The sequence below is a fragment of the Desmodus rotundus genome, chromosome 9, assembly GCF_022682495.2.
Source record: "Desmodus rotundus isolate HL8 chromosome 9, HLdesRot8A.1, whole genome shotgun sequence".
In the NCBI taxonomy this organism is placed as follows: domain Eukaryota; kingdom Metazoa; phylum Chordata; class Mammalia; order Chiroptera; family Phyllostomidae; genus Desmodus; species Desmodus rotundus.
The window spans coordinates 69,999,617-70,024,762 of record NC_071395.1 but is presented as its reverse complement, the minus strand read 5'-3'; the positions used below and the strand labels follow the sequence as shown (position 1 = coordinate 70,024,762).

The 25,146-nt window shown below is 50.1% G+C and overlaps 2 protein-coding genes across 3 annotated transcripts in view; one reads left to right on the top strand and one right to left on the bottom strand.

Moving 5' to 3' along the window:
- GLP2R (glucagon like peptide 2 receptor) overlaps nucleotides 1-7,682 on the top strand; it is a 68,119-nt gene extending 60,437 nt beyond the window's left edge. Inside the window, exons 12-13 of one of the 2 annotated variants that reach the window (XM_045199081.2) lie at nucleotides 3,963-4,004; nucleotides 5,033-7,682. In XM_045199081.2, the coding sequence (XP_045055016.1) occupies nucleotides 3,963-4,004; nucleotides 5,033-5,362 (372 nt within the window). In that variant the 3' untranslated portion in view covers nucleotides 5,363-7,682. Of the gene's footprint in view, nucleotides 1-3,962; nucleotides 4,005-5,026 lie in introns of both variants that reach the window. The other variant, XM_024565051.3, reaches the window with a different exon arrangement.
- A 3,434-nt stretch (nucleotides 7,683-11,116) lies between these two features.
- RCVRN (recoverin) lies at nucleotides 11,117-18,184 on the bottom strand. The gene is made up of 3 exons (XM_024565247.4): nucleotides 17,695-18,184; nucleotides 14,469-14,580; nucleotides 11,117-11,626 (listed from the first exon to the last, which is right to left on the bottom strand). The coding sequence occupies exons 1-3, from the start codon at nucleotides 18,073-18,075 to the stop codon at nucleotides 11,505-11,507; spliced, it is 615 nt and encodes a 204-aa protein (XP_024421015.1). The 5' UTR covers nucleotides 18,076-18,184; the 3' UTR covers nucleotides 11,117-11,504.
- Between the last annotated feature and the right edge of the window lie 6,962 nt (nucleotides 18,185-25,146).

Here is a 25,146-nt window from a genome sequence, read left to right as displayed (position 1 = left end):
GAACTGAGACTCAGAGGAGAACCTGCAAATTCTAATAAGTGCCAGAGGTTAATTTGTACACAGAGGTTAAGCTCAATGCCTACTTGTAACCGTCATACCATCGTGCCCCTCAGGGCCACGAACCAGGTCAGAACCAGGAGACACCAGAATCCCCTACACCAGAGTCTTAAACCCCTGCCGGCAGACAGGGTCAGGTGCTGCGACTGAGGAGGCAGAGTGGAGACAATGTGTCTGCCCACTGCACCCCCACAAAAGGCCAGGGAGACAGAGCCTGAGGAGTGGGCTGAGCAGTTGGACAACGGCCATTTCCCTCCTATTAGAGCTGAATTTTGTGCAGCTTTGAACTGAGACAGAGGACCAATCAGCAACTTTTGTTTTTCAGTATAAAACCATGTTTAATTTATGTCAATCTTTTGGGAGATTTCAAAAGCTAAGGTTTAGTAATTTGTGTTTCCTATGTTGTTTGGTCTTAATCTTCTTTGAAAGGTAATTCTAAATTAGAAAAAACAATAACAGCAAAAAGCAGCAGCTGTTATATCAGTAGTACTTGGTGGCCTTTTTTTCCCCTAAGGGACAGATTTCTGAGAAGGAATTCTATCCCATCATGCTTCTCTGGCAAGGGAGCATGTCTGAGTCATCTATTGCTACGTAACCAATGACCCCAAAACGTCATGGCTTAAGGCAGTAATCAAGTTATTATCTCTCGGGATTCCATGAGCTGGCCTCTCTGGACTCAATGTGGTGGTCCTTTTGATACACGTGGTTTTTGGCTCCTGCTGCAAACATCTGAAGGCTCGATTGGCCTGGAACATCCAAGATGGCTCAGCTGCATGGCTAGACATTGACCCGGGCTGTTGGCTGAGCTCAGCAGAGGCTACCAATTAGCAAAGGAGTTGCAGTTCTCCAAGTGGCCTCTCCATGTTTCTTGGACATCTCCCACCATGGCAGCTGGACTTTGGAGCATCCAAAGAGCAAATTTTCTGAGAAAGAGAAAGTAGAAACTTCCAACATTCCTGGGGCATGGGCTTGGAAGTCCCAGAATGTCACTTTTACTACCTTGTATTATTGGTAGGAGGAGTCACAAGTTTATCCCAGATTCAAAAGAAAAATAAGGTCCACCTCTTGAGGTGAGGAAGAGCATATGCTTACAGGGAGGGGAGGAGCCGTTGAGGCCATCTCTGGGACTAGTGACCACGCTGGATCCTTGGGATCTGCAGCCAGACAGAGCTCCACTCACACAGTAGTGCAACACTGAGGAGGGAGAGCAAGCAGCGTGGCTCTGCAGACAGCCTGTGAACACACTTAGGGGGTGTGTGCATGGTCAGAGGCCTCCCACCTTCTTAATACCCCTGCACTGTTCCCTTCCACCCCTCCAGGCAGAGGTGAGAACATGGGTGGGCAGATGCATGGGGGCATATTTGGTGGGTCATTCCGTAGTGAATCAGCACTGGATCTTTTCTTGCTGCATTTGAGAGTCCCTTTCTCTTTCAAGTGCTTGTTGCTTAGCGATTTTCACCACTTCCTACCATGGAGGATCTTTGGAGAGACTGACAAGTAGAGATGACATACGTCCTGTGGGGCCTCTCTCTTCACACTTACTTTATTAGGATGAGAGTTAACCAGACTCCAGGCTGTTCCTAAAAGAGTGAATCCAGAACCTAAGGGAATGAGAGACATGTCTGTGATGTGGAATCCTGTTTTAGCGAACTCACTCATGAAGATTCTGACGTGCTCTGAGACATCCTCTAATATCATGTGCCTGGAGGCCAATACTCCTGGCTCTGCCCCCTATACAGGGCACCTGCAAGCCTCCAGTGAGGTTGCACGTGTGACAGTGTTTAACTGCTACCACCATGCCCCTGTTTGGGAGCCGTAGCCTTGGAATAGCTAGATGCATAAGAGATGAAAAATTCCACATGGCTGGGGAGAATCCACAACATTTGATTGATGTTGTAATAGTCAGCATGAAGATGAGAGGCTTCCATGAGAAAGGGCATAAAAATCTTCCCCCAGGGCAATGTTTTATAATTCCTTTTCAATTTCATCATTTGTCCTGGTGCCGAACCTCCCTTACCAGAAACGAGGTTGAGAGAAATGTTGCTAAGAGAAATGGGATGCACTGGGAATGCACTGGACATGCACTGGGGCCCCCATGTTGGAGCATGTTCTTTCCTTTTGAGTTCTGGCATTTTATGAGATTCTTCCTGTAAACACTGAAGTCATTGGGCCCAGTACACACAGCCAGCTTCAGTGTATCAGACACACAGCCCCAGCTCCACAGACCCTCACACCGCAAGGACATGGAACTGTTTAATAAATCAGGGAGTGTAGGAGTCTGGAAAAACAGTGGAAACAAACATTAACTCAAGCATCTTTGATCCAAGACCTCTGGCAGTTAAGCAGTGAATCCAGAGAGCTTTTCCAACATCAAAAGATGATCCCTTTATTGAAACTTCCCCGACACAAGTACTTGATCATTGAAAATGCCATATAAAGGTGGCCTGTTGTTTTCATTGTGATCCTTGGGTCCAGAATTCTAAATAACTAGGAAGAGGACAGAAAGAAATGGTCGTATCATATTTTACAAGTGGTCTGACAATGTACCAGGCAAGACGTGTGTGACCATTCAAGTACTGTGGACGTGAAGGTACGCAGCTTTTCAGGGCAGGTCTTAAACGGGGTGTGGCTCTGCCTTGCTCCCTTGGCTTGGCCTATGGGGGAAACCAGCTGCCATGTAAAGAGGACACTCAAACAGCTCTGTGAGGGGAGACTGAGGCCTCCTACCAGCAACCAGCACTAACTGGCCAGGCATGTGAGCCATCGTGGAAGCAACTCAAGCCTTCAGATGACTGAAGTTCCTACCGACCTTTTGGTTACAACCTGATTCAGACCACCCAGCTAAGTGACAGCCAGATTATTGTCCCACAGAAAATATGTGAGATGATAATCTGTACGGTTTGGTCCACTAACTTATACAGCAACACAGCAACAGGTAACTATTACATGAGCTGGAGACTTTGGAGGAAGCCTGAGGCCCGTGTGGCTGGGATACCAGGCCCAGGGGAAGCACAGCGTGAGATGCAGCCAGTGACGCAGAAGCAGCCCAGATCACCTTAGTGCCTGTGGTGGTTACGTTTTATTTTCATCTAAGTGCGATGAGAAACCACTGGTGTGAAATCATCTATATTTTCTAAAGAAATATTTTGACAAGGGAAAGAGGTGTTTACTATCTCACATAAATGAAAACATCAGAATTAGGCATCGCTGGATCTAGGCACTCAGACAGCATCACCAGAATTCTGTCTTTCACCATCTCCAGCCTCTGCTTCTCTCTCTGTTGGCTTCATTCTCAGGTGGGCTTTCTCCATGTAGCTGGCAAGATGCCCAGAAGTATCTTCAGGCTTATTTTGACTATAAAGCTGGCAAGTCTGGGGAAGAGGGTACAACCCTCTCTTCTTTCCCAGTGACAAGAACTCAGATTGGGTCACATGACCATTTGGGTGGATTATATTGTGGTGATGGCCATCCTAGAACGTGGGGACTGCATGATTGACCTTGATGGAAGCCTAGGGAAAGGGAGTGGGGGAAAGTCAGTTTCCAAAAGGACAGGATTCAAGGGAGGCAAAAAAATTAGCCAATGCCCACCATGGATGAGGAGAAATGGGCCAGCAGCCCTGCACGGTATTTGTATAGATGAATGAATGATACAGGGTGTTTGGGATTTAATCATCATTGACCTATGAGCACCTAAGCAAACACGTAGGCTGATATGGGTGGTGGGTGTCAAAGGAAGAAGAGCCCTCATGGAAACCCATTTACCCAGTGTGACTAACTCTAGGTAGTGTAAAGCAGTGTAGGTGCCTGCCTCTCCTGGGGGCTACTGGGACTGGGGCGGGCCTCTGGACTTTCAGACACAGCTCCTACCAAGTCAAAGTTCATGTCATTTCTTCTTTCCACTCCAGGGGCTGCTTGTGGCCTTGCAGTATTGCTTTGCCAATGGAGAGGTATGTTTTCCATGCTGCCATTTGCTTCCTGTGAGGCTGGGCTGGCATCCTGCTGCCCCCATGACCCCCTGTTTCTGTGACAGTGCCATGGGCGAGTGCCCAGTGACTGCCCCTCAATGGGACAAATTTGCACCATGAGCTTCCAGGGGTGAGAGCAGGAGGCAGCTTAGATCATTGGGAAAAGGAGATGGGGTACATGTAAGGAAGCTCAGAACCCCATCCTGGACCTGCTGGAGACAGGCTGGCAGTGGGAGTGTGATAGAGAACACAGGCTTGAACTCTGGAGTCCAGACATCTGGACTGCAGCCATCGCTCACTCATTTGGGAGCTCTGAATTAGGTCACTGTGGCTCTTCGAGCCTAAGTTTCCTCATCTCTAAAGTGGGAATAACAATAGTCCCTGCCCTCTAATGTTGCCCTGAGCATGCCGAGCTCATGATAAAGGTCCAATATCTGACAACTATGATCATTTTTATTATTCCTATTACTGCATATCCCCAACCAATTCTCAGCTCCTCTGGAAAGAAGCTTGAAAGGCGCAGAGGCCAGAACAGTTTTCTCCTGACGTCAGGAGTCAGGGGAATTTCCAGTCCCCTTTCATCTTCCCCTCCCCCCATCCCAGGTTCAAACATTTATTTCTGTCTCCTCCCTCCAGAATGTAAGCTTCTTGACAGCAAATCCACTTCCATCTTGCTCACGGCTGCTACTTCATGCAGGGGCTCCTTCATCTGTTAGGCGGGCCTTCAATGCCACCTTGACACAGTCCTTTCCTTTTCCTTTCTGTTCAGCCATATCCCAAACTTTGCTTCCTTCCCTCCTTGTCTTGCTTAATGGACTCCCAGTGCTACTTCTATCTGCTGTGCTAACAGGGGTTGGTTTGCTCCTCTTTGTTCATTTCCCCCAGGTAGAAGGTATGTTTCCCAAGGTGGCCCAGATTCACCACCTAATCAGTAAATATTTGTTGAGTGGACCCATGGCTAAATGACCCTGAGACAGTAACCCTGCCCTCTTCTCCCCTGGCAGGTGAAGGCTGAGCTGCGGAAGCACTGGGTCCGCTTCCTGCTAGCCCACCACTCGGGCTGCAGAGTCTGGGTCCTGGAGAAGAATTTCCGGTTCCTGGGGAATTGTCCCAAGAAGCTCTCCAAGGGAGACAGTGCCAGGGCCCTGCAGAGGCCAAAGTCCTCGCCTGGCAGTGGGCAGCTCCTGAAGCTGACCACTCAGGGCCCAGGGGAGCCGGGCACCCCATCCCAACGGGGCCATGCAGCCTGGTCCTATGGCAGCAGCCTGTCCGAGAGCAGCGAGGGAGACTTCTCTCTGGCCCACACCATGGAGGAGATTCTTGAGGAGAGTGAGGCCTAGGCAGGTGGCCTAGTTCTGCTCTGCCCATTGGGGCCTCCTGAGATGGGTGGTAGAGGAGGAGGCCAAGCTAGATGGGTATTGTGGGGCAGGCTCATTACACTCCTCCTGTACTCAGTCCACTTTGCTCTGCCTGAGGTTGCATAAATGCTCACCGCTTCTGCCTGCTGTTGTCATCCTGATAACCCCACTGGTGTTTTCTGGAATGACCACCAGCCTCTGGGGCTGGCCCTAAATTCAAGTTAATGGAGCCCCAAGATACAGAGAGATGTCTGCTATGAAATAGGGCAGCTGGCATCTCTTCCTTTATCCCTGGGGACACAAGGTTTCCATGTGGGGCTGGGTGCAGTGTGTAGAAGGACCACCTGGGAAGGGTTTTACCTGCACAGTCTGGCTCCTGGCAGAGTCTGGGAGAGTGTGTCTGGAAGGATGGCCAGGGGTGGCAGTTGAGTAACGAGTTTCCCAGGTAGTGCTGATGCAAGCCTGAGTGTGCAGAGCTAGAATCCCTCCTACACAGCCAATGGTGGGGCAAGCCGGTGGTGTTCTGAATTCAACAGTCTGGCTGTGACACACCCACTGTCCTCAGAGTGTGGCACCCCCGCTGCCCACAGAACCTGGTTCCTTTCCATCTTCTCCCCTCCTCCTCTCCTGTCAAGTCTTTCCTTCCTCTCTCCATCTCAAGTCTTCAGCAGAAGTTCTGTCTTATTTGTAACAGCTCCCTCCTTTCTCTCAGGGTTGGCCCCAGCCCTGAGGGCCCCTCTGAGAGGCCCCCATTGGTCCTTTCCCCCGCTTGTTGGCTCTGCCTTTCTCAGCTTGGCTTCCTTGAGTCTTGCTTGCCCTCCCATTCTCTGCCATTTTTGGTTTGCCACTGTTGGTGCTCCAGGAGGTTTGCCACTGCTCTCCCTGCCCCTAGTGCCCACTGATAGGAATTGCACTTCCCATGTGGAAATGGATGCTGAAAGCTGGAGGGCCAGGTGAAGCAACAGGGCTGCAGTGGATCTGACATGCTGGGAGTAGGGTGGCGGGGGTGGCTGGGGGCACTGAGAGGGCTGGGCCTGTGCAACCCATTCTGCCCATGCGGAATCTGAGTTGTGCCCCAGACCCTGAATAGAGGGTGCTTCTGGAGGCTGAGGAGGGCCCAGGCAATTAGGGTCTGGCTCAGTAGCCGAAGCTCTAAGGCAAGAAGCGGAAAGAAGATGGGAAGAGGAGCATCCTATGGAAACAGGGTGTTGATGCATAGGAATGTTGCCTGTCTAGTGTGTAAAATGTACATGTATGTGGGTGGGGTGTGATGTCATGGGACTAAATAGTGCCTTATGTTAGAAGGGGGCTATATGTCACTTCTCAAGTGGGGTTGCCAGATTTAGCAAATAAAAACACATCATGCTTCATTAAATTTGAATTCCAGATAAACAAATAACCTTGTAAACGTGTATCCCTTGGGATATACTTTATCTAAAATTCAATTTTAATTGTGCATCCTTTATTTCACCTGGCAACTGTATTTTCAAGGGTACTTTGCAGTAGGGCTGGGACTAGATGAAGTGAGGGTGTGTGATTTGAGAGTACTTAAAAAAAATCTTCAATTGTCAAGGTCAGTAATATCTTAATGCATTATTTTAAAAAGAATCAAATCTGCAAACTACAGCCTATGGGCCATCATACGAATGATGTTTCACTGAAACCAGGGCTGGGATGAGGGGGAGGGGAAGCCAGGCCAGCTCATGCAAGTGCATGGTCTGATCCCGGCTGTGTTTAACATTTTGACATTTTGCTCATTCTGAACTTTTTAACAATAATTTTTATTTTTAAACTATTGCATTCAAAGATGGTTTATGTTGATTGCTGAGTTGTTTGCCCCCTCCCCATTGAATTTTACATCTGAGGCCACTGCTCATCTGGCCCTCGCCCTAGTCCTGGCTCTGCTTTGCAAAAGGCGAAACTAAAGCAGCTTCGAAGGCATTAGGCAAGTGCATAACAAAGGTCTGTTTTTTGGTGTACAGGTTGTCTGTGATTCAATTGCCAAATCTCATATCCTAATTTTTCCTCTCTGCAAATGTACCTTCCTTTTCTCATGAGCCTATTAGCTCCAGGAAATCTGGGGCCATGTCGTATTCCCAGCCTGTACCCAGAACAGCTCATTCTGGGTAGGTGCCCAGTACATATGCATCAGATGACACAGGAAGGAAATGTCTCAGGAGTGTCAGATGCTGCTGGGGGTCAATTATCCAGGACCCTGTCATTAATAGGAGAAGGAATTTTTTTTTTCATAGCTTTGTAAATGTCCTTTCCCACTCACTCAACAAATGGGGTGGCATGCACACACTGCTTGCTCTTGTCTTCTTAATGATTAAAATAACAAGTTTATTTAATTTGATTTGTATTTTGTTGATTCTTTCACATTTGTTTCTCACTGGAGCTAAAGGGCTCCGATGCCCAAAATAATTCAATGCTCTATTCCAGCACTAAGGGTGAATCTGTAGGAATGCTAAGAAATACCTGAAGGGCACTGCACAAGAGGCTGAAGTCCTGTGAGTGCAGGTAGCAGTAGCGGACAGAGCGCTTTGGCTTTTCTTCTTGATGAGACCCATTTTCGCCATTGAGTCTACAGGTACATGAGAAAGCAGAACTTCAGAGGTGAAGTGACTTCCCAAAGTCTCCATAGTGGACATCTGTTTTTACAATTCATCCCTCTTATACTAATAGCACCCAAATCTTTCCCTTGGGGACCACTTATCTCCCACTCTTGGTTCCTGAAGTTGAATTGTCTTAACTCCATCCTCAGCCCCAAGGATGGAAATGAAACTCTGCTGGGCCAGTTTGAGCATGGCCGCCTCCTGTGCCCAGGTATTGGAGCAGGGACGGGCATATACGCAGTCAGAGACGGTCCTGGGATTTTGGCTAAGACTCACTGTACATAGAAAGGCATTTTTTTCTGCTGAAATTAGAACCAGCACAGGGTAAAGCCTGCCTGAGAATGGAGCCACTGTGGTAGAAAGCAGACCCAGGAGATGGAGATGGAGGGAGAGCCCTGAGACATTGTCAGAAGCCCTGAACTGAGCAAGACCTAAAGCTAGTGCTCCTCCTGGAATTTCAGTTAATGAGTCAGTAAATTGCTACTTGTGCCAAAACAGCCTGTGTGGGGGCTTCTGTCCCTTGCATGACGTAATTCATCACCACCTCTACCTCCTCTTCTCTTCGGTCCAGCTGGACTTGATGCTGATTCTGGGTTTTCTAAGCATCTTCTCTGCAGAGGCCCCAGGGCTGTACAGGACCCCAGCTCAAGCAGCCCCACCACCCAAGCTAATGAGTGTGTTAACTAGGTTGCTGCTCTTGGGTTCTTCACTGGCCAGTAGGAGATCCAGTGGCCCCTTTTTGCCTCTCACTGAACTACAGACCAACAAGGCTACTATGCAGTGTCTGTCATTTTAGACTCAAGTGACATGGATGCCCTGACCTCAGAGAGGAGTGAAAAGCCCCCAACCTCACATTCCAATCAACCAGATTCACTCAGGAGGGTAGTGTGTGGGGTGGAGGAGGAGCACCAGAGTGAGCCACCCTGGGCTGGACCCAAGGTCTTTCTTTTCCCCCAGCTTCGGCTCCTGGGTGCCTCACTATGTCTGACACCCGAGGGGTGTCTTGGCAGGTGAGTCAAATGATAACTTTCCTCCTCCCAGACCTGCTGGCCCAGATGCTGTGTGCCCCCTCTCCCTCCCAGTCTCAGCATCGTGGGATCACAGAACTCTGTCCTTTCACCTCCAGGTCAGAACTTTTGAGGCAGCCTAGTGCAATCGAAGGGAATCTGGTTTAAGTACCGAATCCTGCTCTGGCTTCACGGCCTCAGCGTTCCCCTCTCTACCATGGAGATAACACCTCCCTCGATGAATTAATGCCTAGCATCTAGCAGGATGCCTGGCTCCAAACCTAAGTGTTAAGGTTACTCTCAAGTTCACCCTCCTCAAAAAGCAGCACTTTCTGGTGGTGGCGATTGTTCCATTGCTGTGGTTAAAGCTGGGGGTGGGGGCAGGACTCACCCCCAACACCAGCAAGCAGAGACACCCCTGTTCCGGGGGTGCACACCAGCAAGGAGAGATGGCCCAGTTTTAGAGGGTTGCACATCTGCAAGCAGAGATGCCCCTGTTTCAGGGGGTGCATACCAGCAGGCAGAGACATCCCTGTTTCAGGGCGTGCATACCAGCAAGCGGAGAGGCCCCTGTTTCAGGGGGGTGCATACCAGCAAGCAGAGATGCCCCTGTTTCAGGGGGGTGCATACCAGCAAGCAGAGATGCCCCTGTTTCAGGGGGGTGCATACCAGCAAGCGGAGAGGCCCCTGTTTCAGGGGGGTACACACTGGTCGGTGAAGTATCCAGGACATCTACATATTTTTCTGACCTCACCTTGGAACTTAAAACTGGAGAATAAATGGGCCTTCCAAACAGCGACTCCAATGATCTTGAGAACCCACTGGTGGAGTGATTTCTGGGAAGCCCAGGCCCTGCAGCTCTGATAAGACAACATGGGCCAGAAAGCAGCCTTGGCCTCTGCTCATCAGCTGGGCAAACTGCTTGCTGGCACTGGGTCTCCTTTTCCTGTGTCTAAAATGAGGGACCTCCAGCACATCTGTCCTCACCTTTCACCATATGAAAACTGAACTTGTCATTATCCTCGGAACCCAGCCACTACCCCCCGCCCCCGTTCCCATCTGGGCAGATAGCATCCCCATTCACCCAGCAACCTAGCCACACACCTGACTGCCCTCCTTGCTCCTCCCACTCCATTCACAACCAGGGAGGTGGAGTCTACTTCCTTCATATCTCCAGAGGGGCCCCATTCTCTCCATCCCACTGCTGGTCCCCAGCCCAGGCCACCTAGGCAATTAGACCCATGTCACCTCCAGCCTCCCTGCCCCCAGGATTGCCCCTCTGATTTCGTTCTATCCTGCTAGAGGGTGCTACTAACATAGATACTTCCTGCTCCAAACCCACAAGGCTACCCACTGTCCCCACAGGAAGCTGAATGCTTCCCCTGGGCTGCAAGGAAGGCTGGTGTGGTCTGGTCCTGCCTGCCTGTCAGGCTTCACTCACCCTTGGCCAGCTCACCTCCCTCTGGCTCTGGCCACACTGGCCTCTGCACAGGAACTCAATCCTGCCTCAGGGTCCCTGCCCAGACACAGTTCTTCCTCACTCTCACCCTCACGACTGTCCTCTGGGTTTTAAGATACAAATGTCTCTTCATCAAGAACAGCTTCTCTGATCCTCTGGACCAGGCAGCCCCTCCTGTAACAGCTCACAGTGCTTTGCACGTCTCCATGGGAACCTCCCCACTTGCAATGGCAGCTCTGAGGTCTGTGGTCCCCTGTGCACCTTGAGCCCCGCGAGAGCATGGCCTGTCCACCGTCTTCACCACTGCAGTCCCAGACCATGACCTGTGACTGTAGTGGCAACATGTCCCTGTCTTTGAGGCTGAACCGACAGAAGTCATTTGCTTTTCTGGTTCAAGAACCACCAGCCCCTATAGACCCCTCTCCCCACTATCTGGGCTGGTGTTTCTTGAACCAGAAAAGCAAATGACTTCTGTCGGTTCAGCCTCATAAAGGACACAAGGACAAAATCAAGGGGGAGGGTAGAGGTGGGGGAGGGAGGTAGGACTGGCTCGGGTGGGGTGGAGGGAAGGGGAGAAAATGCAGACAATTGTAACTGAATAAAAATAAGTTAATTAATTTTTAAAAAAAGAAAAAAAAAAGAACCACCAGCCTGCTGCGTGCCCCCTCAACTCTTGCATTTATTAGAACCTGCTTACGCAGCAATCCACAAAGGAGCTTACTCAGGGGTGACGTTCAGGAGTCCTGCCACCTAATCCTGGGATTATCGCCAGGGGTGTGGGCTGGCAGGCGGGGCAGGGAGGTGGGTGTGATGGGAGGGGCTCTGGCGGGGGAGGGAAGAAGGGGCCAGCTGACTGCTAAGGACGCTTTCCTTCCGCCGGGAGCTGTGCTGTGGGTTCCACATGCTGTGGGTTTGGAGGCTGATTTCTTGGCCCCTGGGTGTGTTTGTGTGCACACACGTGTGCATGTGCAGAGTGAGTGTGTGTGTGCGCGTGAGTGTTTATGTGAGCAGTAAGGGGAGGCAGGAGAGCTGAGCGGTTGGCATCAGGGTTTCTTTTCCTTTTCCTTGAACCTTTCCTTCACTTTTTGAGGCTCAAATTGGATCAGCCGCAGAATTTCTTTATTGGCCAGGGTCCCCTCGATGAACTCCTCCTCTGTCAGTTTATCTGCATATGGGAGAAAAACACTATAGTCAGGACTGGCTGTTTCAAGCTGCGACAAGGCTGACATCCACCAGCACGTCCTGTATGGGTGTATCTATCATGAAAACCTTGAGTCTTAGCACCCCCTACCCCGATACCCATCCCATCCCCTGAACGTCCCCATGAACCAGCAGTAGCAGGGTTAACGACCAGCACTCCTGAGGGGTCTGGGATGCATTTCGGTGTTATGCTTCTCTTCTGATTGGCCAATGTCTTTGCCTTGCTGGTTATTAAATATTTTGAGTATTACCCTAGGTCCCCAGCCTCAAGTTCTGAAAGAACTTTTGGGGGACAGAGCAAAGCAAACAGTTTCAGTTGAGACCAGCATCTATTCAGGGAGAAGGGGGTGAGAGTGGAGGGTCCCAATGCAGTGCCCTGGAGAGCTTGGCTCGTGGAGAGGTCTCTCTGATGCCCCGCCCCTAGCACATGGGCAGCCCCATGGCTCTCAGCTGACAACTCCTGCATGGCTCTGCCCTGTGCCTCTCAGCATCCCCCATCTACCTCCCCATGTGGGACCAAGAGAGAGCCTTGGTTCCACCTACTGTATTCAGTTCCATCCAGGTATATGCTTTTTGCTGAGCTTCTCTGTGCCAGCACCACTGTGCTTGGGGCTGAGGTCACTGCAGGGGCAGAGGGTAGGGTGTGGCACAGAAGGGAGTGATATAAAGCCCCTGACCCCACGTGGACACTCTGGGCCTGGCAGGGAAGGCAGTCATGTGTAGAAATAACTCTAAAGTGAGACGGCTGCTCTTTCAGGTCATGGTTATGCTCATAGTGGCTTGCACATAGTAGGTGTTTGATAATGCTTGGCTGACCTGAATTACACTTTCATCTGCTTATGCTCCAGGCCTTTTGAACATCCTTAATCTTAATCCTGGATCGGGACCCCAGCTGGTTCCCTGCATGGATCTAGGGGATGAAATTTGAGTCTTGAATCTCAGGGGCCCCAACAGCCTCACAAAGAGCTGGGAACCCCACCATCAGGCCCAGTTCTGGAAGGGGGCCTTGCCCCAAGGCAGGCCACGCTGAAGGAAGCACACAAGCCCACCAGCCAGGGTGGTGTCAGCCCCATGACACCACCACCTCCTGTGACCTTCATCCAGGTCAGTTTTCAGCTTAGCCAGTAACAGAAAAGGAGACTCGGCAGACCCAGAGGGATGTCATGAAGTGGGTTACAGGCCGGCAGGGTGGAAGGTCACAGGGGTCATCTCACATAACCAGGGCCTGAGCGAATGAGGAGGTGGAGAAGGTGCTCAAAGGGGTGGCAACATCAAGGCCGGGACTCAGGTGAAGCCAGCGAGGTACCTACCCTGCACACCATGAGTCAGTGCTCAGTTTCAGGGTCATGCAGGCACAGGTGGCACCTGAGATCAGACACCTCCTTCAGTCTTGTGCCCAGATGCCTCACCTACCTCACGTGGCTCTGGGCCTAGAGCCAATGACCTTCTCGTTTTTCTGACTTCTTCCTGGACTGCAGATTAGTAAGGTCAGTGTGGTCTCTACCTGACCTTATTTAACATTCTGCTGAGTGAGGCCTGCCCCCTGCAGCCCTGGTGAGATATGGCCCCAGAGATCCCAAAGGGGTCAGTGCTGACCCCTCGCATGTGTTTGGGCCATGCAGTACTTCATTGGTGGAGACACTTCAGGTTTTAAAAGTTTCGGTGGCTGGCTCCTCTCTTTAAATATCCTATGATAGGGGGCTGGTGGGCTCTGTATTCCCACAGGGAAGCCATCAGACCAGGCATTTCACTCCCCACTATTGGCCAGTCCCCATACTTTGTAGGGCTACTCTCTGCTTCTGTCACTTCCATCATCTGAGGTCCTGTGGCCATGTGAGTTTGCAACACCCCCTGGCATCAGCTCCCCTGCTGTCCCTCCCGCAACGGCCACGAGCACGGTACAGCAGCAGCCCAGCCGCCCAGCTCTGACACCCACCACCGCTGGTCAGCGCAAGACCGACCGCACTCCAGCAGGCTGCTCCCAGGCAGAGAGTGGGGGCGGGCAGGGCACCAGGCCAGACCAGCTCCTAGAAGAAGGGGACTTGAGGACACCCCTTCAGCTCTGCCAAACCTTTCTCAGAATGGCACTGCAGTCTAACACTCTTCCCCAACCTTCCTTCCTTGCCCCTCTGCCCACACGGGTCCCATCTGCTTTGCAGTCTGATGGGTTCCCCAGCTTTCTGTAGATTTCTCTGCGTTGTCCCTCACAGGTCTTCCTCCCAAAAAATTTCTCACAACCTAATTTAAGTCTAATGTGACCTGGCAGTACTTCTTGGGGGACCCAAATTAACCATGTAAGTTGAGATCCCATTTCCTTGGGACTAGATGCTAAGCCAGGCACAGACTGAGCTAAAGTTTGCCTTGTCCTAACCGTCTAGAGAGCATTTTTGAAAACAATTGAAGTAAACCCAGGTGTCTGCAAACTGGCACTCCACGTAGGCAGAAAGTGGTTTGAATTCCTCTAAACTCGGCATGTGCATACTAACTTCTAATATGCTATTGCCTTTACTTTTTACTTTTACTCCAGTGTGGGCTAGCTCTGCTGTAACAAAGATGTTTTTCTTCATAAGCACTCCACCATTCTGAGCCTTCCTTCACCCTGAAACTCTCAGGCAGCGATGGACCTGCCTAAGCCACGGAAGGGTGCCATTCCCACAAGCAGCGGCAGCCAGTGGTTCTGCCCATTCCCCCGAGGCCCATCAGCCAGCCCTGCCGGGCACAGGGCCTCCGCAGCTACATCTAGTCGGGGTCCCCAGGAAACAAGCCGTGACTGTGAAATCCACGGTGGTGAGGAAGAGTGCGTTCACCATCATCCTTCTTTCCGAAGAAGGCCCAGATCTTCCCAGCTCGCTTCTCTGGGGTGTTTTCGTCATCTGGAAGGTGCTTCATGTCCTCGGGACTGATCATTTTGAAAATTGCCTGCACCAAATCAAGAGGAATGATGTGTCAGCAGGAGCACAGGGGCTGGCAGCTGTGGTGTTAAAATGCAGATTCCCAGGCCTGCCCTGCCCTACTGAATCAAAGCTCCCGGGAGGGGTGAAGAAGGCTTTTGCTTCTTATTTGTTCCTTTCTGTGTGGCTTGAATTTCCTCACCATGTAGACATATTGCTCTCGATTTAAAATAAAATAAAATAAAATAAAATAAAATAAAATAAAATAAAATAAAATAAAATAAAATAAAATAAAATAAAAAGCTTCCTGATGATAATCCCATGGCTGCCTTGAACCCTACTGCCCAGGAATGTTCAAATATCTAACAACTTCTTCCAGATCCGTGTGGTACCTGATTGCCCAGCCAGGTTGGCTGGTGGTAACAAGGGCTAACATCTGTTGAGTGCTTAACATGTGCCACTGTTCTGAGCATTTTTACATGGAACCTTCATATCCTTATGAGGTGGGCATTATTGACCCCATTTCATAGATGAAGAAACTGAGACAATTTGCTGAAAGTCACCCAGCTAGACACAGATGATTGGAGATTCTAAACCAGGTACTTCGGTTTTAGTTTGCACTGTGCCACTTGCCAACTTATTGTTATGTCTCTGAGACCATTTCAGGGGCTGGGGAAGGGAGAGGGGAGGCATCAGCAAGAACTTTCCAAAGGTGTCCCCAGGGCTCAGGAAGCCTCTCAGTTACCCTTCTGCTCAGGGAGGGCTCCAGAAAAAGGTTTAGCTTTAGGCTCAAGGATCCTTCTGACCTCCCTCTCCTCTCACTAGTAAAGGAGCTAGGTGTGCGATAGGGGACCAGGCCTCTGGACCTGTGATCAGGGAAAGGGACCAGTGGTCTCGATGTACCCATCCATCTCCAGGGCTGGCCAGGCCCGGAGAGAACACTCAAAGTCATGACCCCTGAGCCTGACTCAGCCTGTGCCTTCAGCCTTGGGGCAGGCTCGGGATGCAGACAGTGTGCTGGGTGGGAGTTGGGAGGGCTCCTTGGAGTCACTTGAGAGCACAGCTAGTAAGGCCTACGAAATTAGCCTGGAGGGAAGGTCAGTGACCTTGAGAAGTACCCTTTCAGCACCCTATGCTATAACAAGAACAAGGAAATTAAACCCAGTAGCAGCCTAGGCTGGCAGGTACCCAGCAGCTTAAGTATATGGGACTCTGTTAACTTCTTTCTCTGGGAACCATGTGCCGCCTTAAAGGCCAAAAGCTGGGAGTTATTGCTGCTTGCCCCATGCTTCTTCTGACAGCAAGGACAGACGGTCAAGGCCTCAGTGAAAGAACAGAGAAAGACCCATCGAATGCTTACCCTGGACCCTGTCAGGTTATATGGTTTTCCCAAGGCCATGCAGCTAGTTGGTGGCACAGCTGGGACTGGAATCCATAACTTCTGACTCCAAGGCCAGCGACCTTGCACAGCCTCAGCTGAGGATGTTCCTCCTCAGTTCCTTCCCTTTCCCCTCCCCTCCCCTTCCCTGCCCTGCCATGCCCTGCCCTGCCCTGCCTCCCTTTCTTCCCCTCCTTTCCCTCCTACTCCTTTTTCCTCAAGGAGCACCAACTTGTAGGCCTCTGCTGGGTCTGACATCCTTAAGGTGATTCTGGGATGTGGTCTTCAACCCAGGCCACCTGTCATCCAGGGGAGTTTGATCTGAAGGCCCTGCCCAGATGCCAGTGAGGTCCCCAGATAAGCCTGCCCTTAACGGGAGGCGCAAGCAGAGCCCACAGATCACAAACTGTGTGCTTGGCTACTTTATTTATGGTGTCTCCTAATAAGGGTGGAAGCATGTGCAAATGAGAGCAGGATTACCAGTGCATTAAAAATTAGATAAAATATGACAAACATTCTCCCTCTTAACAGGAATGAAATTAGAAAAATAAAGTGAGTGGCATGAGATAAGGGGATAAAAATGATCAGGTAAAAAGTTACTAAATGACCCCTGGCTGGTGTAGCTCAGTGGATTGAGCATGGGCTGGGAACCAAAGGGTCGCCGGTTTAATTCCCAGTCAGGGCACAGGCCTGTGTTGCAGGCCAGGTCCCCAGTAGGGCCGTGTGAGAGACAACCACATATCGATGTTTCTTTCCCTTTCTCCCTCCCTTCCCTTCTCTCTAAAAATAAGTAAATAAAATCTTTAAAAAAAGATACTAAATGAAGGTAAATATAAATAATATAGTAGAAAAAACAGAAACATCCTCATTGTCTAAAATATAGGAATGGCTAAATAATTCGATGACATTTCTGTAGGTGGAATTCTAAGCAGTTATTAAAATGGCTTTGAAGAACATATACTGATATGGAAAAAAAATAACTGGAAAAGGTATGATAAACATCATATGAATATTTCATAGTTCTAAAATTATTTAAAGATATATAGCTAAAAGACTGGAAATGTTGACAGTTTTCCCTGGATGATGAAATTAAAGGTGATTTTAATTTTTTTTGCATATGTTTCTAAATTTCATGAATTACTTTTACATTAAATAAAACTATTTTCAAGACACCTAAAATCTTCACAATACATGATCCGACACTGGGCCAGTGCGGATGGGCGGAGAATGTGTGTTGGAAGCGCTGGCCTACGAGGAGCTGAGGGCCCCGTGGTTCAGGCTAGAACAGGACAGAGGAGACTGAACAGGCTCCTGGGGTGAAGCTCTATGAATACAATGAGAACTAGAACCCACATTTCACATCCCCACTCTGGCATCCTTCTATTGTGTATTCGAAACATGTTGTGGAATCTGAATATGTAGAGTTGAAGGTTTTGAAGGACATTTTAGTGAAGGAAGGAATGAGGGACAGAGAGGGAGGGAGAGAGGAAGTAAGGAAAGAAAGAAGGATAGAAAGAAACAAACAAAAAAAATGTAAATAGGAGGGAAATGAAGCTGTGGGAAAGTGCCCGGCCTTCTGTCAATCAGTATATTAGAGACCCCTCACAGTGGTCTCAGAGCCATTGAGTCACACAGCCCCCACTCCACCCTCCAGCCCTGCCCACAGCTGTGACCCCCGGGGCACCAGCAGCAGCAGCAGGGGGCCCTGACCCTGGGTGACTCCAGTCTTGCACAGGGTAAGGGGGGTGGTGCATAGAGACTGACCATGACGATCTCAAGCACTTCGTTCTTGCTGATGGCCCCATTGCCGTCCACGTCGTAGAGGGAGAAAGCCCACTCCAGCTTCTGGCTGGGCTTGCCCACTGTGGTCATGTGCAAAGCGATGACATATTCCTTGAAGTCCAGGGTGCCATCGCTGTTGGCATCGAAGCTGCGGAAAACGTGCTCAGCGTAGGCCTTGGGGTCAGAGTCAGGGAAGAACTTGGCATAGATGCTCTGGAACTGCTGCCGTGTGATGCGGCCGCTGGGGCACTCTTTCAGGAAGGACTGGTACCAGGTGCACAGCTCCTCCTCTGTGAACTTGGTGTTCAGCTGCAGCTCTTCCAGGATCTCCTTGGACAGGGCTCCGCTTTTGCTGTTCCCCATGGGTGAGGTGGTGTGGGCCCGACCAAACAGTCGTAGCTGGGTGGGTGGGAGTGATGTGGCCTCAGGCTTCCAGGGCTCAGTGCCACTGCAGTCAGACAGACACCGAGATGCTGGGGGATTAGGGGGATTTGCAGCAGATTCACTCCAGTACTTGGAAGGAGGAGGGGCCAGGAGCTTGGTGGGGGTTAGGCAAGTTCCCAGAACCCTCCTGAGATTAAAATAAGGAGCTGACAGCAAGTTGTCAATCCATTTTGGCCTTCTGGGAGGACAGGACAGGAGGTCAGAACCCTTGGGCCAAGGCCTTCCACACTGCCCCTGGTTCATCCTCCTCCACCCCAACTCTAGCTCTCTGAGAGCAATGGTGTTCACACCTGTCCCCTGCCCTAACTCTGAGGGTCCCATCTTTCATTGAGCCCTACAATGCAGGGGTTAGGAGCCAGGCTCTGGAGACCACCTGGGTTCAAATCCCAACTTTGCAATGTACTAGTTGGGTGACCCCAGGCATGTTTTCTTTTTTCTGTTTTAAGTATATTTTATTGATTATGCTATTACAGTTGTCCCAATCTTTTTCTCCCCTTTATCCTACCTCCACCCCATTTCCCCAACTCTTGAGCATCCCCCCACCCCCACCCACGCTTAGTTCATGTCTATGGATTGTACATATAAGTTCTTTGGCTTCTCTATTTCCCATGCTACTCTTAACCTCCCCCTGTTTGTTTTGTGCCTACCATTTATGCTTCTTATTCCCTTAACTTCCCCCCCATTCTCCTCCTCCCCACTGATAACCCTCCATGTGATCTCCATTTCTGTGATTCTGTTCCTGTCCTAGTTGTTTGCTTAGTTTTTGTTTTTGTTTTTTAGGTTCAGTTGTTGATAGCTGTGAGTTTGTTGTCATTTTACTATTCATAGTTTTTGATCTTGTATTTTTTGGATAAGTCGCTTTAACATTTCATATAATAAGGACTTGGTGATGATGAACTCCTTTAACTTGACCTTGTCTGGGAAGCACTTTATCTGCCCTTCCATTCTAAATGATAGCTTTGCTGGATAGAATAATCTTGCATGTAGGTCCTTGCCTTTCATGACTTCAAATACTTCTTTCCAGTCCCTTCTTGCCAGGCACATTTTCTAACATCTTTCTGCCTAGAATGTTCTTCTCCCAACCCTTCACCTCCTTCATGGCTTTCCTTAAATGTCATCTTCTCACAAAGGTCTGTATTGTCCACTCTATTTCCACCTGCACACCCCACCACACCTATCAGCACACCCCAGACTGTTTACCCTGCTTTTCCCTTGCTCCTTCCCTCATACACCCTCTGGCTTCCTATTTATTTGTTCCCAGTGCTGTCTGGAGCCTCACCAGAATGAGAGCTCCGTGGAAGCGAGGGTCTGTTCGCTTGTTCCCAGCTGTATCTTCATTGTCAGAATGGTGCCTGGCAGGGCTGGACTGTCAGTGGTTATTTTTTGAGTGAACGGGCATAATAATAGTGTCTACTTCATTGTTTTTGTGAGGCTGAAATGAGTTAATGTGTGAACATACTTAGAGTAGAGCCTGGTACATACTAATTGCTAATAACATGTTAGTTTTTGTTATTACTCATCTACAACAAGGTCAAAAACTAAACTGCCTACAGGAGTCAGCAAGTGGAGGGAGGGAGTGAAAGAGCTGGATTAGGGAGACAGTAAGGAGTGGTGAGGCCTGTGTCACATGTGGGAAGTTCAACTCCATGTGAACATGGTCACATGGGATTATGGCCCAGTGTTATAGTTTTTGATTATCCAAAAGAAATTCATAAATCAGATTTTTAGATGCAATTTCCAAGCTTTTAAATTTTGAGAGTTCAAAAAATTTTAAAACTTGGTGTGGGCCAAATAGAACATATCTGTGGTTTGGTTTCAGCTTGCAGGTTGTCAGTTTTCAACCCAGCCTGATGCCCGAAGCTAGCAGACAGTAACATGCTTGTTGAGTGAGTGAATGAATAGATGGGAGATGGGAACTCTGCAATGGAAGCCTTCACATCCCAGTAGTCAGCTCAGTTATGAGTGCAGGACGTAAGGAAGAACCCTGGTGGGTATGCTATGTACCTGAATCCTCATCATCCAGAGGAAAGGTCGGCAGTGCCCCTGCTTGGCTGAGCATAATGCTGGAGGGGAATGTGTCTGGAGCCCCCAGATTGCCAAACTGGATGGGAGAGATGTCTCCTCTTTGCCCAGTGGTCATAACTACAAAGAATAAATGCCACAATCTCTAGGCCGGTGAGTCAGGGTTTGTACCCTATCATAACAGGCCAATGGCAGGGGACATCAGGTCCCTACTGCTGGGAGAAAGCCACCTGCCAGGCCCACCCTGCTGTTGCTTAGGGAGGACAAAAGTTCAGGAGCCAACTCTGCTCACCCACCCCTCCAGCTCGCTCCACCTGCTGTGGTTCCAGAGTTTCTCAGGAAGGCTTAACGTTAGGGGTGTGTGGGTGCACTCACTATTTGGTCCTGTCAGTTTGTGAGAGCATGTTAGTTATTAAGAGCCTTTCTCTTCTTCTAGATTTCATTCTCCTGTAGCAAGGCATTTGTTCTCAAAAGCAGTTAGAAATAGAACAGTCACCGAACTCAGAAACAAACACAACCCAGATCATGAAAGTGAGGCTGGAGGTTCATCCCTTACCTCTGAACCAGGTGCGAGGGGCCTTTAGAAGTGCCTTCTGGGTTCTCAGCCTGTCCACACCAGGCCTGCAGATAAGGCCAGGCTGGTGTTACAAGGGAAAAAATGAAGCTCCAAAATGCCTATCGCTGGCCTGTGTCACACAGTTGTAAAATGCAAAGCCAGGAGGAAAGCCCAGGTCTTCCAGGCTCCCCATTCAGGGCCCTACACTACATTACAGCTGCCTGAGCCAAGGGTGTGATAAGCTCCTTGTCTGCAGGTGAAGAGCTGGGGTTGTCATGACAAGAAGTGGCAAGGAAACAGGGTCCTGGTTTAACATGGTGGGCAGCTAGAGCCCCCCAACCTCTTCTGCCCTCTCCAGGGGCAAGAAGGAAGGAGCTGGACCCAGGTCAGAAGCAGCCTGATACTGTCCCCATTCTTCAGGTTGCTGTGCCTGCCTGTGGGAGGTGGCCCACAGGCAGCTGTGTTGATACTGCTGAGAGAAGGGTCATGACCTGGAGGTTTGTTTGAAAACCTGTATAAACATCTTCTATCAGAGGGAGAGTTTATGCTCCTTAGTCAAACAAGTTGTTGGAGATGATGTATTGTGAATGGATTTGTTAAGTCTGAGCTGGGGCCATAAACTCTCCTCGAAACCCAAAGTCCACGGGGAAGAGGGCCTTGTCTCCAGGCAGTCTCAGTCTGTGTCTCCCCTCCTGGCCTTGACTGAACGAAGCAAGCTCTTCCCAGAGGCTGGTCTGTCACACCCTAAACAGGAGCTTTGTCTTAGCTGTTAGCCAGGGCCCAGCCCTCCGGCCCCCACCTCCACCTACCATCCCTGGCTCTGAGCTCCAAGACAAGCTGACCTTTGCTCCTGGGTCTGGTCCCAGAGCCTGCACAGTCTGCACTGAAAGAGAAAAGGAGAGGAGGGCTGGGAGGCTGACAGTGGGAAAGGATGCCCCTCCCATGGCCACTCCTTTGCACTGAATGGCAGCCTGGTCTTTTGGTTGCTTGGACTGAAATCCTCGGAGTCACCCTCAGAACCTCTCATTCTGTACCACCCACTGCAACCTGTCAGAAATCGTGTTAGCTCTACCTGCACAGTATACCCAGAACCTGGCCATTCTTTCCACCTGTGTCATGAGCACCCCCTGTGGGCTCACCGCCTCTCCCTGAGCTCCAGCTTCAGAGGGTGCCTCTGTCCTCATCCCTCACAGTAGTATAGCGAGCCTTGTGGCACTGAGTCAGGCCATGTGCCTCTGCTCGGACCCCCAGAGTAAAAGGCACAGCCCTCCACCACTGGCAAAGCCTGGTGGAAGCAGTGCCTCCCCACCACTGCTCTGCTCCAGCTAGTGGCCCCAAACAAGTAGTCCTCTACCACCACCCCCCCCAACCTCTAACCAGGTGACCTCGTCTGCAGGAACATTTTTCCCCCAGCTAGCTATCCGCCAGGCTGTCTCCCCAGCCTTCTGTCTCCTTGTCTTTGCACCTTCCCAGTGAGGCTACCCAACTCCCCTATTTAATATAACAGCTTACCCACTCTCACCCCTAGAAAACTACCAGTTCCCTCTGCCCTGTTTTTATTTCTCCATAACACTTAATGTCTTCTTCAGCCACACTGCGTACTTGCGTGATAACCTCGTGTTTGTCTCTTTCCTTGCTAGAAAGGAAGCTTGTGAGGGCGGGGCTCTACCTGTTTCATTCACTGTTCCCATTACCTCTGACAGTGTCTGGAACATAGTAGGTGCTTGATAATTATGGCATGAAGGAAGGGATGCATCAACGGATGGATGGATGAGACAAGAAACAACAGCTGGGAGCCCCACTTGTCCATAGGGACAAGGAGTGTGGGTCTGGCAGCATTGCACCCATCTGGGGGGAGGGTCAAAGCCCAGGTGCCTTTTGTCCCCCTGTAAGTTATCAGGGGTAAAATTATCACCAGTCCTGGGAGCCTGGAGGAATGCAGAAACAATTTGTCCAAAGGAGAGTGTGGCTGCCTTCCAGGGAGGAGGGTCACCCAGAGAGACCCAGTGTCTCTGGACAGTTTATTTCACATGGGTGATTCTAAGCATCTCAAGTGTACACATGAAGCCGAAGGGAAAGAAATGGGAGAGATTTAACTTCCTGAAAACATTTTATAATAACGCAGAACAATTATATATAGCAAATGCCTTCAAAATTTAAACGCTTTAAACATTTAATTCAGCATTAATACACACGAATGCTATTAGAGGGGTTGGAGAGAGCTGGGGACAGCCCCCACGGGGATCAGATTTTCAACAGTGTCACTTATAAATTATATTACATCCATTCTATTTACTGGTCTAGGCAGTCAGAGGGAGAAGGATACACAGTGTGGAGTAAACACATTCATACCGGGAGGAGGAATGCTGGCAGGAGACACAGCTTTGTAACATTAAAAATGTATAAAGTATTTAGCAAAAGTTACAGAAAACAGACCAAACAAGCAAGTTTATTCTGTTAGAAAATTCCACTTTCATAGGGTTTGCTGATGTGCTCGTGTCTGTGAAGGACTGCTGTGCCCCCCGCACTCTCAATCTCCATCCTAAGGGAGGGCAGAGATGCAGACTGGGGGCCCATCACCAAGAGTGATGAACATCTGTCCCTGGGTCCACACGGCTGCCCAGAGGCCATGGCTCCCAAGAACTGGTCTGCCATGTACAATGCTGGAAAGGGAGTGTCTCAGTTGACAGATGAGTCCACCAAGGTCCAGGAGAGGAGGTGACAACTCAGGTTACCAGACTACGGAGACAGCAGAGTGGGCCCAGTCCTGTGCTCTTGCCCCTGGGACCTCTGTCCCAGTGTCACGCTGTCCATGTGCCGGACCTTTGCATTCTGCCATTGCAGTCCCATTAGGAACTTCCCTGAAAACACGAAGGGTCCACGTCCCCTCAACCACACACAGAGAGACCGAAGGCAGTCACAGCCCCTGTCCTTCAAAGGCACCTCCCAACAAAGGCTCCCCAAAGAGCCTGGCCCCAGCATCTACAGGGTTAGGGAAAATGGAAGCTTGTTTTTTTTTGTCACATGTCTATTTTCACCCAAACCTGCTGCAACAGGAGTTGGGGCCCTCCTCTTCCGGAAGGGCCTGACTGGAATAATACTCCTGGGGAAGAGGAGTGATGAGAGTCCGTGGAGAAACTCGCCCAGAGCGCCCCAGCAGAGCACATCTGTAGCTCCCCACCACGGGAGCCTGCAGGCCTGGGATCCCACCTTGGCCTGGACCCAGGTGTTTTCAATTTGCTTGGAGAGGTTCCTGGTGGCCTTCCAGGGCTCACCTGTCACTGAGCAGGGCATGATCAAGACGTGGCTCAGAGGAGTCGTCACCTTGCGGGTCCTAAGGAGGAACTACCTCATTCTTGACAGCTCTCAAGACTCTTAATTTTAGCTTCATTTGTGTCTAAAAGGAGAAATGCCAGTGTGTCCCTCTCACGAGGATTTTAGGTAACGCCATGTTGCACTGTGCTTAGGGGACCCAGATGAGGAATGACCATGTGTGCAGGATACAACACCAGAAATGAGAAGGGGAAAGATAGAATGCAGTAACTGCAGGAAGCCTGAGAGAATTTCTAGAAGAATATCCTCAGTCTGCAGATGAAGCAAAGAAATCCAGCACAGGGTTGCGATGAGCCCCCGGCCAGCCCCCTGCCTTCTCATCCATTCTCCTTCCACTGCCCCTTATACTCAGTAAATGCCAAGGACCATGTGAGCTGACATGAGGGGCCACGGGAGAGGGAGGACCTGCTAGCTGAGAGACAAGCTCCAGGACACAGCAGAAGTGGAAGGCAAGGGAGACCCAGCCCAGCCGCCCCCTAATCCCTGGCAGCTTTCTGCACTGTCAAATCCCAACATGAACCAAAAACCAAGTGTGAGCTGCAAGAACTGTCTGTGGGCACAGCTGGCATTTGGAGAAGGAGCCCTGGGAGCTGTAGGAAGCAGTGGGCTGGAAGCAGCCATGCAGACAAGCTGTAGACCCCCGAAGAGGAACGTCTGGGGAAAACAATGCATTGTAGAAGCAAGGAAGCCATGGGGTACACCATGCAATGGAACACCACTAGGTGACAAAAGGGAAGCAAGGATAGGCGCACAGCATGGATGGCTCACAATACTAAGCTGAGAGAAAGGAACCAGCCTCAGAGACTACGTAGTCTGGCTCCATTTACACGACATCCTAGAAAAGGCAAAACTATAAGGTCAGAAAACCAATCAGTGGTTGCCAAGGGCTGGGGGTGGGAGGAGTGGATTGACTACAGGGGTCAGGGGAATTTTGGGAGTGATGGAAATATGTTAATTTTGGTGGTGTTTACAAGGCTATATACATTTGTCAAAATTCATAGAACCATATAATTCAAAAGGGTGAATTTTACTGTATGTCAAGTACCTCGATAAACCTGGAAAAAGAAAAGGTCTTAGAG